At 51.9% G+C, this 12,630-nt stretch overlaps 1 protein-coding gene across 1 annotated transcript; it reads right to left on the bottom strand.

The window, feature by feature from the left end:
* Positions 1-976: 976 nt before the first annotated feature.
* On the bottom strand, positions 977-12,436 carry BAIAP2L2 (BAR/IMD domain containing adaptor protein 2 like 2). Its single transcript, XM_083859218.1, has 14 exons — positions 12,239-12,436; positions 11,228-11,303; positions 10,857-10,943; positions 9,721-9,782; positions 9,361-9,432; positions 8,648-8,764; positions 8,117-8,263; positions 7,511-7,663; positions 6,931-7,072; positions 5,912-6,137; positions 4,932-5,003; positions 4,430-4,610; positions 2,600-2,640; positions 977-1,756 (listed from the first exon to the last, which is right to left on the bottom strand). The coding sequence occupies exons 1-14, from the start codon at positions 12,275-12,277 to the stop codon at positions 1,681-1,683; spliced, it is 1,491 nt and encodes a 496-aa protein (XP_083715344.1). The 5' UTR covers positions 12,278-12,436; the 3' UTR covers positions 977-1,680.
* Positions 12,437-12,630: the final 194 nt, after the last annotated feature.

Below are 12,630 nucleotides of genomic sequence, written 5' to 3' on the forward strand. Positions count from 1 at the left end.
GGGTGAGGGGTGTTGGGTGCTGGGGAGGGAGGCAGTGGAGGAGGAGACCATGTGCCCATGATTCAGTTAGGGGCAAAATAGATGAAGCAGCTGTTCTTGAATCTTCCTCAACTGCCAGTCACAATGGAGAAACAGTGGCATGGTTTTGCAGGGCATGTGCTCAGCAGAGAAGTGAGAGAAGGTGGAGCAGCCAAGGAGTCGCTGCCAGCCATGGCTCAAACTGCCAGATCCTGCCCACCCTGGGCAGCTCAATAACCCCTCCTCAAAAACAACCTCCTCAGTGGCTGACTCACAGAAGGAGGTCTGGCAGGTGCTGGGGACAAGCCAATATCTGGCTGCATATGGGGGAACTCTTTTACTTCCAGGGAGGGGGCTGGGGCTCAGCCCAGGTGGTGTTTTGGGGAGGACAAGGCCTGGGCTGTAAACCCCTGAAGCCCCTCAGCAGCAGGGGGGCTGCGGGGGCTTAGCCACACTCACAGCCAGGGTTTAATGTCTATTAATAAGGCTAATCAGCTAAACCCTGGCCATCACTAGCACTCCCTCCCTCACTCACACTGCCTCTCCCGTGAGGGCTCCCCCAGCACACATAGGGTATTTCCAGATTGGTAAGGTCCGCACAGGCCCCAGCGGAATGTTTTCCCCCTGCCCTGAGCAGCTCTGGAGTGCCCAGGGCACATATTCCAGCAGTGGGTGAGGAGAAAGCACCCACGGCTCCTTGCTGCCCTCCAGCAACAGGACGGACAGGGGGCCTCGGGGATACACAGCAATGGGCAGTGCAGCCCTCCTGGTGCCATCCACATCCACCCCAGACCCCTGGGCTGGTGGCTGCCCCATCTGGACTCATGGCACTGCAATGTCCAACACCACAACTGTGGGCAGCCATCATGGCCCCAGTGCTGGTGGGGAGCATCTGTTCTCCTAACCCTGCATCCTGTGACTGAGGTGATGTCCCAGCCACTGAAATGGACACAGAAGATGCATCCTCCATTTTATTTTTAAAACCCCATATATTTTCCACAGGACAGTACATGAAGGAACAGGGCAGTGGGCAGTGGTGCTGGGCATTGTCACCTGCCCCTACCTTGCCCCAGCATTGCCCAGCAAGGTAGGGGGCTGCACCTGGGGTGAGAAGGGGTAGGTACTGCTACAAATGGACACAGTTTTCAAAGGGGCCAAGACCAGACCCTGTCAGCTGGACCACATCACTGGAAGCCTTCTAGTAGCCTTCTCTTTTGGGGTTCGTTCTTCTGGTGGCAAAGGAACTGTTTGGTGAGAGTTCTTCTCTGCCCATAGCAGGGATAGCAAAGCTTCGGCATCCCAACAGCACTGCCCTGGCTGCAGATGATCTTAGCCAGCCCTACCTCCACCTCCAGCATCATCCCCTCTCCCAGGCCACCAGCACCAATAACACCAGACTGCTCCCTCCCACTCAAGTAGAGTAACACCACAAGGGGAGGGAAGCAGGGATCAATCCAGAAAGGGCAGCAGAGTTCTGCTTCTGGCTAAAGCACACCAGACACCCAGGTGAGATGGGTCTCATTGTCCCAGAGGTATGGGAGAGGAAAAGAAAGTTCAATCCATGAGTGGTAGCACTAGGTTGCCACCCAGCTGGAGGTCACAGCATTATCACTTTTCTCTCCTCCTTGTCTGCTGAAATTCTTCACTCTCCATGGCCCTGTTTCAACGGATGATGGGTGCTGAGCGGTCATTGGTGACTGTGGGGCGCAGCTTGACTGTGGCAAAGGGGTTGGTACCTCTGGAATGGGAAAGGAAACAGGCAGCTGTCAGAAAGTCTGCAAATGCCATGCAGGGATCTCTGTGACCAAGTAAACGCTGCTTAGTCCTGTTATAATCACCTCCATGCCAAAGAGGAGAGTGTGGTAAAGCTCATTCCTGATTATGTTTTCTCCATCCTTAACACACTCTGCTGCACATTCTCATGTGGTTCCCCTTGGCCTCTCCTGAGGGCTTCTCACCCTCCCTTTTCCAAAGGATGAGGATGGGAGACTAGCACATGGCTGTCCCTCATGATAGTACTCTACATTTGTAGAGTGTACACCGACCCTCCAAGCAAGGAGTCAGGGAGCAGAAAAAGGCCACTGCACCACACCAGCAACAAGGAGACACCAACCCATCTGCAGGGGGATGAAAACCAGGGATTTATGACAAGACACATCTCCAAGACCTGACTCATCAGAACTCAAAGCCACGTCCTTTTATGCTTCAGCCCTTTCCATATGCCTCAGCCCTTTCCAAGCAGGCAGAGATACACAGTCGTGTAGCTCCACACTCAGGCTATGAACTGCTATTGTGACACTTCCAAGATGGATGGGAAGGAACATGCGGGTCTGGACATGGGTTGAGGGGCTCAAGTCCTACCTCATTTTATCTGAGTCAGGATAGGACCTTCCCAGTCAGCAGAGGCCAGAATGGACCACCTCTGCCTCCTGTCCTGGAAGGTAGGCTGTGCATTGCTTTTCCCCAGACACTTCCTTGTCCCTCCCACATTTGATAATCCAAAAGATTAAATAATAATAGCATTGTAGTAATACTCCCCTCTGTCAGATGATTCAAGAGTGGAGTTCCACATCTTACTCACCGTGGGAAGAGTTCAGGGGGCTGGTCAAATACTCTGGATTTCTGCAGTGAAAAGAAAAGCAGCAGTGAGAAATCTGGAGTGAGGAATGGAGAGAAAAAAGTAGGGCGGGACACACCACACACATAGAGGAAGATTTCACAGGACACTTAGGTGAGTTAGGAGTGGAAGTCCTCTTAACTCCTTATTCATTCCAGCTTTGCAAAAGTACACAAATTCCCCACTGTAGATAATATCCTGAATTTTGTTGTGAGGAGTTGTCCCTGCACTGCAGGTTCCTTACTCCCCTAGGACATCTTCCTTTGTTTTGAGAAAAAAAGGAAATTGCTCAGATTCCCAAAATGTCATATCTGAAGAGCACAGCAAACAGTGACAGACTGAGCTACATTTCACCCTCCAGTGCAGCCAGAGATGCCCCCTCATCTGTTGCCCAAACATCCTGGCAAAGAGTCTGTCATCCGTGCCCTCACGAGCTTCCTGCATACATGGGGAACTGCAGAGCTGTACCCACCTACCCTACTCTACATATTACTTAGAAATAGACAAACCTGATGGACAAAGTTGGACCTAGGCCGTGTGGCCCTTATTCTTGGCCAGTTAAAATACTTATTCTGACCTGCTAAAATACTCTGGTGGCAGACAAGAAAGCCACACATGGCTATCCAGGATCCAGCTGAGAAGTCACATCCATTTGTGGCCCAACTGGGGGATGTCTTGGGCATACATTTAAAGCAAGGCTGATTATTTCCCAATTAGTCTTTCCCTCTTTTCTAGTGAGGTTCCACACTCTGCCACACTACTCCAGATGCTGCACACAATTCATGCAATTGACTCAATCCCAGGTCTATCCCTACACCCTAGCCCTGGGATAGGATGTACCAGTGACCCAGAGGGACAGAAAAGCTGCAGAGGCTGTTCCCCTGTGTTGTGCAGCCTACGGCTACCTGAAACCACTGAGAAGGACATAAAGGGAAAAAAAAGAATAATTAAATGTTGCAGTTTTCAGTTCTTTGAGACATCCAATTGCTTGCAACCTTGTGCTGGCCTGGAACCAGTGACCATGGAAAAGGTTTTCCAGCCCTCTGTGAGACTGAGCAAGTAATGTCCCATGGGCAACACTGTGCTTTCCTCCCTAAGGTCCTCACCTTTAACTTGGTTCTCCCCTGTCAATCTCCTACTGCTGGAAGCAATAAGTGGAGGATATCCTTCTCAGTATGTCATCCCTAAGACATGGGTTGGACACAACTTGTTCTAAGGCTCTCAAAAATAGCTGTGCCCTCAGCCTTTGCTCACAGCTTTTCCCTACCCCAGCTGTGACTTTAAGCCAACCCTCATCTGAATTTAGAAGAGGAATACTATTCCTCTCCATTCTCTGAAGGGAGAAAGATGGCATCTCTGTCATCCACCCCCAGACCAGCCTGGTCACTCCATGGTCCTACTATTAGCAGAAAGAAGTGCTGGCCTGGAGTGACCAGAAATCAGGCTGGGAGGTCATGGAGAAAAGGACTGAACTGAAGAGTCCCTGGTGAGCAAGAAGAGAGAGAAATGAGAAGGGCAGGGGCAAGCAGTCCCTTGGGGGAGCAAAGCCAGGCACAGAGGATCTGCACAAAACAGGAATACTGGCAGGGGTCATCAGACAAGGTGGCACATAAACAGACTGGGTGAGAAAGACTGGTGCTAACAAGACTCAGGAAATCAGCAGGTCCCTTCACCAACATCAGAAAGGTGATTTTCTGTCTCTTCTGGCCAAAGCAGAAAAGGTGTGCCTTGGAGGATGAAAGTCAGCTGTGGCCCACTTCACATACACCTGCCAGTCACTACTCCTGCACTCACCTTGGAGCCAGAATTGACTGGGGTGACCACCCCACTCTGGTGACTGCTGGCACCCACTGAGAGGGGAGGTGGGCTCGGCAGGCTGGGCTGGGCAGCAACAGGCCAGTAATTGCTGGAGGACAGAGTGCTGGGACGGTCCAGAATGTCATCCATACTGTGGCTGCTTCGCAGTGGGAAGGACCTGAGCAAGAGAAATCAGTGAGGTGGGAGTCAAAGAGCAAGGATCAGGGAGCAGCACAGGTGTTAGCACAATATGGGATGTCTCTGGAAGAAATACATGTGTCTTGGACTGTCCCAGTTGCAAGAACCTTCGAGATGACATTGCACATCTTATGGGAGCTGCCTAGGGAAGCCTGCAAGATCCCAGGGCATGATGAGGCTCTTGGCAGGCTCTCCAGAATGGGAGCCCTGCAGCTCTCCATGGGGCACACTCTAAACAATTACCCCACTGGCATTCGTGGTGTACCAGGAGCTCCTGCCTGGCCAATTGCCATCCTTTTACCTGGGGTCTGGCTCCTCCATCTCCCTCGTATTCTCCAAAAGCTTGACATAAGCTTCAGGGAACCAGCCACACCTAGGGCACAGGAACAGAGACAAATGAGGTTCAGGCAACCATGGTTTGTGGTTCTTCAGATTTAGTTGCCAAACACTTCTGACCTGCACCCATCCTTCACATCAATCAAGCCACATTTGCCACTACCATATGTGACAGGGTTTCTGCACTTCTTTCACCCATAGGTGGGGCACGGTTTATCATGGGGCAGATCTTGAGCTGGGAGCAGGACTCTTTTATCTTGGGAGCTCTGCAAAACCTGTGTTTCTGGGAGTAATGTTGGTGCAATCCAGCAAGAGACACTCCAACCAATCACAATCACAAGGAAACTGTGAAAAACTCGTCCAGGGATTTTACAGCAGCTCCACTCCAGAAACAGCCACCCAAAGAAAGGCACTGCTTTGGTTCATCTCACATCTGTGAGGATTCCTGCAGACCACATCCCTTGTGGAACAGGGCAGGCTTTACACACAGATGTTAGCTGGCAGTGCCACAGGGACTAATTCAGTAAGTGCTGAGTGCAGCAGTTTCCATGCTCTGCCTGTGCTAGAGGCTGTGGCAGCAGTTGCAGCATGACCTAAGAAATGCCAGGCCTCTCAGGTCACTCCAGCAGTTCATGGCCCTGAGCTGCATCCCATGACAGGAATTATTCAGTCATGCAACCCAGGAGTCACTGCATCCCTGGCTCTTCCACCCAAAGTCCCTGGAGGTTTCTCAGGCAGCCCATCCACGCCAGCCCTGCCACACTGCATCTTCTTGGCATGGAGAGCCCCATCCCTGAAGACACAGCATTGTCCCGCTGAGATGGTGGGACACAGTGCCCAGGCCACATCTGGAGGCAAGGGGGGTGATAATTTTGGGCTTAACCCTTCCATCTCCAGAGGCGACAAGCACGCATCTGGCCAATTTACAGCAGCAGAGTCACGTACGTGGATGAGCCCTCCAGTTTTCCGTAGAGCCAGCCATTCTGCGCCTCCAGCATCAGCACTGTGACAACATCCCCAGGTTCAAACCGCAGCAGGGTCCGGTTGGCACCTGGCGTGTGGGGCACAATGGCCTGAACTCTTGTTGTGCCACTCCTCTTTCTGCCCTCACTGCCACTGCCGGCCTCACCAAAGGAACCCGAACAGGACGTACGGCCCGTAGAAAGCAAACCTGTGGGGAGGCATCCCAAGGGTCTGGCTGGAGTCTGGCATCCTCCTGCAAGACCCACACTGCCTCAAAGGGACCAGTGCGCTCCCAGCCAAATAATTACTCTAGTGGAGGAGCAGATAGCCTTTCAGGGAGAGAGGAAAGCATAGCATGTGAAAAGCAGGGTAAGCATCCTGCAGGAGACAATTAACTCAAGCCAAACACATTTATTTTGCACTTCTTTGGCCAAATGCCTAGAGCATAAGTATTGCGTGCCCTGGCTGATGCCCTCCCTGCCTGACAGTCCTCTTCCTGACCTGCTAGAGCTATGGATTATTTGGGTAATTTCTCTCTCTCCCTGTCCTTTTTAAACTTATTTTAAAAACTTTAAGCTGAAATTTCTCAGGAAGGAAAAAGCAGGTGTGTCACAGGTTAAGTGGCTGGGTTTCATAGGGCAAGCTAATATTTAATCTGGTTGTATGAGAGAAGGTGCTTTACTAAAATGAGAATTCTAGCAAGAACCAGTTCTTATAGTTCAAGGAGCCTTGAAAATCACACATTCGTCACATTCGTAGATTCCTCACCTCACACAGCCTGGCCTTGCCCTGGATGGACTCTGCCCTCTGAAGGCTGAGCTCACCTTCTACTTCAGCCTTGCCCTCTACAGCTCCCATAGGCACTGTTCTCACCATGCCCAGGAATGCATCTGAGGTCTGGTGGTCTGATAGAGTGGTGATCCCTTCCCAAACCCAACCCTCTTCTCAGGGAGCTCCAACCCATGTCTCCCCACAGCACTGCTCCTAGATATGGGTCATACTGGCTGCCGATGGTGTCCTCCGCAGTGGCCGCCTGGGAGACTCTGGCTGAGGAGACATTCTCATTTCTGGAGGGTCCGGAGAGAAGATGCTGGATCTACTCCCAGTCATAGAAGAAGTAAAGTCCCCAAGGGGTCTCTGGGGCTGTTGGAAAGAAAGGGGGCTGAACACACATCCACAAAGGCTGTGTTAGGCAGGAAATACTCTGAGAGATATGCAATCCCTCTTAGAAAGCCAAACTCAGCACATTTCTCCATTGCAGCCCACAATGAGGGCTACTCTTCCTCTTGGCCAGAAAAGGCCCCTGGACCTGGACAAGCACCATGATTGGCCAAGGACTGACCTTGCCCTGCAGCCTCACCACCAAAGAACCACTGAATATTTTGGGTTGGAAGGAACCTTTAAATGTCATCTAGTCCAACCGCCTGCAATAAGCAGGGATGTCTTCAATCAGTTCAAGTTTCTCACAGCTCATTTCAACCTGACCTTGAATGTTTCCAGGGATGGGGAATCCACCACCTCTCTGGGCTACCTGTTCCAATATTTCACCAAACAAGGTTAAGCTGTCTGTGGGCTCCTCACCATCTCAAGGTGGGTGGGTGTGAGCCGTCCTGATGGATACCCTTGGCCATGGGAGGCTGAGAGCAGCCCCTGTGAGTGGCTGTTTGAGGGATTACGGCTGGCTTCCAGCTGCTCCTTCCACCGTGGTGCCTTGGTCTGGATCATGCCCCGAGCCTGGAGAGAAAGAGAGAAGAAGGGGTGATGGACAGGGCAGACCAGAGGAAGCCTATCTAGGGTTTACACATACATTAGAGACCAGGTTCTCCCACAATTAGGTTTGTGGGAATGGCCAAACAGCTCCCTGTAGGCAGGAATTTCCAGGACGGCACCATCCAGCAGAGATTCCCTGGTACCAAAGACCCTGCTATAAACACCTACAGCACCCTGCCCTCCTCCATCACTCACATACCCAACTAACCCCATGCCAGCACCATCCTCAGCTCCAGACATGTTCTCCCAGCCTAGTACAGCCAGCTTGAACCTCACAGAAAGAAATAAAATAGTTTCCTGCCCAATCCATGCACAGATGCATCCTTCACCTAAGGGATGGTTCAGTCCTGGCTTCCCCCTGCCTGCATGCTCCCCCTCCAGCCCTGCTGTCTGCTCCCCAGCATGTCAGGGCTGTACCCTGCTGTAAAACTGGAGGAGAGTGTTGTAGAGCATCTGGTGCTTTTCAGCCAGGAAGCGGTAGCGGCGTTTCTCCTCCAGCTCAGCCTCTCTCTGGCTCTCAGAGACAAACACCTGCATCTCGGAGCGCAGTCGGATCACATTCTCCTGTGTCACAGGGAAAAAAAGGAAGGAAGTGATCACTGAAAATCCAGCAGAGTGGACTCAGGAGAAGGGTTGGAAGGGGTCATCATGTCTATCAGCTTCCCAGCCCACTTCAGTGCTGGAGCAGTAGAGAGGAGCTAGAGCAGAGTGCTGAGAATTAAGTCCTTGCTTCCTGAGAGTTCCTAAATGAGGAAAGGGCTTGGCAGGAGTGAGTACCACAGGTCAGTAGCACCATGTAGAATAGGAGTTTCCTACTTTCCAGATAAGCCTGCTGCCTTTTGAACATTGGGGCAACCCCTTGGCTAAGGCTGCTGAGAAATCAGCCCTGGCTCCCAAGAAATCATCCAGTTCTTATTACCAACTCCCCTTCCTGCAATCACTGCTTACCTTCATCTCCCGGGCATTTTTGTCACGAGCCCTCTCCATTCTCCACAGCTCTGTCATGCACTTATCCAGGTTGGTGGCTCTTCGCTGGTACTCCAGCTCATACTGCTTCTGGCTCTCCTGCCAGGGAGAAACTAGGCTCAGAAAGGAACCAGAGACCCACCCACACTGTGAGGCAGAAGGGTCCTGCTCTGATGGGTGATTGGATATCACCTGACCTGCAATCAAGCTTCACCTGGACCTCTTATAAAATGTCTTTCTTTGCCTTTCTTTTAATTTTAAATGGCCCAAGAGTGCTGATGAACCTCCAGATCTCGGGAGCAAGGAAGGACTGGTACCCAGCTGCCCCAGCACTGGATCCCTCTGTCTTCCTCTGTGACACTACACACTAGCATGGCCAGCTGGGCCTTGGCAGCACAGGACTCACAGACAGGCAGAGCCTGTAGTTTGGGGAAGCTGGGAACTCTGCTTTTGGAATGCTGAGTCTCTCAGCCCTGCTGAAGCATTTGACAAGTTCCATTGCACAGAGAACAGCCACCTGCCCTCTTTAGCTCTCCCTCATCAGCTGAAGAAGGGGAGTTTGTTCCATGATGGGAGAAGGTGGGACTGCCTATCTCCTGCTGAGAAGAATCACAAAAACACCTCAAGTATTGAGGCAAAAACCCTTGGGTGAAGGAGAAACAAAAGAGCTGAGGAGAAGAGAGTTCATCACTTACACTGATAAACTGTACATCCATTTTGCTGTTCTTCTCCATGTGCTGCAGCAGGTCCATGTGGAAGGTCTGAGCCTGAAAGAGGTGAAGGACCCATCACCTTTATCCCTTCACCATATGACACGTTGCATGCACTGTGATAAGGGGCAGCTCATAAAATGTGCTGAGCAAGTGACTCACAGTCAGGCTCTGGGCATGCCAGCCCTGTAACCCTCCGCTGCCACACAGAGCAGGGAGGCAGGCACCTGTCTGCAGGCATGTGTGAGGGCAGCTGATGGAGCGAATATGGTAAATGCTGATAAGCTGTATTTAAGGAAATCACTTTATTCTCCACCTCCAACAGCCCCTGGGAAAACCACTCACCACAACTTCCATATCAGAGCTCAGTAGTCTCTGCGTGTCAGACATCTGCATGAGAATTTCACCTTCAGGGAAAAAAACAGGAGAAGGTGAAAAAGTCCTGTGGCCATTTTCTTATGTGCCCAAGCAGGCAGACCAGCAGCATGCAGTTCAGGCTGATGATACACAGCTGTGAAAATCCAAGAGCTATCACAAAGCACTGCGCTCTGCACCCTGGTAGGCTTCCTTCCCAGGCACTAACAATGCAGGGCTAATCCAGCCCACATGGTTGTTGGACCAGTGCTCTGATACAGGCCCAGGTGTCAGCAGGCAGCCTTGCCTCTGCCATGGGCTCTGAGTGCTGAGTTTCTGCTCTGCCACAGCCCCTACAGGCCCCATTTCTAACCCCAGTGGCTTCCCAGCTGCAGTGCAGATTTCTGGCTGTCCTATGGGAAGGCAGCTCCAGCACCCGCTCCAATGCTGCGCATGGTCCTGCTTCACTGGTGTTGACATTATGAAACCAGGAAAGGAAGAGACTGATGACAGGGAGCAGAGGAGCTAGCTGGGAGGTGTAGATGACAAAAAGAGTCTGCAGAAGGGGCACATCTGCTAGAAGCTTTATTCTAAAATATTTAGCATTGGACCAGTTCCCTGACCACATTTTCAGCAGTCACCACCAGGCTGCAGAGTTATTTACACTGCTGAGTATGAGTCCCTCAGCCTGAAGCTGCCATTCCAGCCAGTTGCAGGCCCAGGAGAACAAAACCCTGTCAATTGTTGTCAGTGCATGCTCCCTGGCTTTTCCCTCACACTTCCAAGGAGGAGAAAAATGCTTCCTCCGTGATGAAAATTTCATCTCTGAGTCAGGATGCCTCAACAGGGACTGGTTTCTATGAGAGATCCATCACAGGAGCTGAGTACACTCACTGATCTCAGAGAGATACAGGGAAGAGTGCTGGAACTGTGAGAAATATTCAAGGACACTGTAAATTTGACTGTCACCACCTGGACAAGGGCCTGTTACAGAGAAACACCATTTAGAGGAGCTGTCTTTCTTGCTTTCTTGCCCCAGTACCTGGAACTGGACCAATTAAGGGAGAAGATCAAAAAATCAAAACTGTGGCTCACCACAGGATAGATGACATGCAGGAGAGTCTTACCCAGCACATGTGAGGTGGAACTCTGCAGTGCTTGCTCCCCAATCTTCTCAATTGCCTTAAAATACACTTCGGCTGCTTTGGATAATGCTGTGGGGAGAGGAAAGGGGTGGTAAGGGCCCAGCCTGCCTTCCCACCATCACCAGCTCCAGCAAGCAGCATAAAGAACAGTTGCCTCTTGGTACTTCACCTATATAGGCACCCCATCTCTCCCCATCAGCAGTGGGTCCTGGAGCTGAAGAGTGCTTAAGAGCAACTCAGGAGATGGCAGAGGTGGCAGACCAGCACCCTTGTCCTGGGTGAGGGGATAGGGGATGCCCAGGCTGGATGCAACACTGTGATCCAGAGCCCTGGCTGTGTGGGACCCCACTCACCGTGGAAGGCACGCAGGTAATTATTCCCCAGGTACACCAGGTTCTCCAGCGCAGGGTTGAACTGCTCCAGGATACTCTGTGGCCAGGCAGGAACACATTAATGCCATTCTTCCTCATGCCCAGAGAGCTCAGCAGGTCAAGGCCCCTGTGCTGTGGTTTGGCTGGGTGAGAGCCCCCTCTAGAGCACTGGAACGGAGGCAATGTACAGCCAAGCACAGCCAGCTCCCTGCATCGGGACTGGCTAGCAACTTAGCTGCCCTTAGCCATCCCAATCTAGCCAGGAGCGGAGCCGTGCCAGAGGCCAAGGTAGCCCACTGCAGAGCCAACTGGTTGCCTAAATGAAGATGGCTTTCTCCCAAGGGGCCACACCCACTGCAGGCAGGGGAGTAACTGCAAGGGGATCTGAGCAGCCTTTTCCCTCACCTCACAGCCATCCAGAGGGCCACTGCTTATTATCCAGGCATGAACACAACCTTTTCCTGGCCAGGATGTGGTGCACTGCCAGACTCAGCAGCTTACAAAGAAAAGGGACGGACTTCCTGCTTTAAAAGCCTCTCTGCTTTTTTTTGCAATTATCAGAGGTCTCCATTGACTACAATGACCAGAGACTGGAGTAAGCAATTCCCTGCTTCTGTCAGCCCTTCCCCCCCTTGGTTCAGGACTGATGTGTGTAGGGAAGCATTTATGAGATCAGAGACTCTTTCAAGGGAGGAGCAAAATGTCTGATCAAACATCTTCCTGCCAGCAACCAAGGTGTGTCACCCTTCATGCTCCATGTCCAAACCACTCTGGCTGCCCAGTTCCTTCCCAAATCTGCCCTGAGGACCCACACTGCCTTCTCCTCCTGCTCCCAAACACAGCCCAGAACCCGCAGGAGCTGCTGCAATACAGCCTGGGAAGAGATTCAGCCCTCAGCTGTCCACCCAATGGAGCCTTTGGCAGAAAACACTCATCTCCCAGCCACGCGTCTCCCATATGCAGTCAGGAGCATCCTTAGATGCCCACACTCACCTTATAGATGGAGATGGTGGATCTGTAGGACAGATCCATCTCTGGAGCCTACTCAGTCTCCCACAGAGAAGCAAGGAGCAAAGGTGAGTACAAAGTGCTATTCTGGCCTGGAGGACTCTGCTTCTGCACAGCCAGCTGGATGGAAAGAGCCTGTCACCAGCAAGGAAGGACAGCAGGAAGACAGACGTGGTACGAAGGGAGCACTGATGGAGTTTAATAATTCACCAGCCGATAGGCTGGAACTTGATCTCTAGAAGTAACCAGACTCTGGGGGAGACAGGAATCCTGTGACAGCCAGCAAGAACATGTGACTGGCTCTTTGCATTATTGATTGCCAGCTTGGTACCCAGCTCTGCCTGTCCTGACACCTGCAGTGCCGGCCACCTGCCCAA

Source organism: Zosterops lateralis (assembly GCF_965231275.1).
Source record: "Zosterops lateralis genome assembly, chromosome: 4".
Taxonomy (NCBI): Eukaryota; Metazoa; Chordata; class Aves; order Passeriformes; family Zosteropidae; genus Zosterops; species Zosterops lateralis.

Coding starts and splice junctions, on each gene's coding strand:
- BAIAP2L2 (XM_083859218.1), bottom strand. CDS start 12,277: ATGGATCTGTCCTACAGATCCACCATCTCCATCTATAAG. Junction 8,765..9,360: donor TGGATGTACAGTTTATCAGT/GTAAGTGATGAA, acceptor TCTCCCTGGCAG/GAGAGCCAGAAGCAGTATGA. Junction 7,073..7,510: donor CACCCACCCACCTTGAGATG/GTGAGGAGCCCA, acceptor TCTTTCCAACAG/CCCCAGAGACCCCTTGGGGA.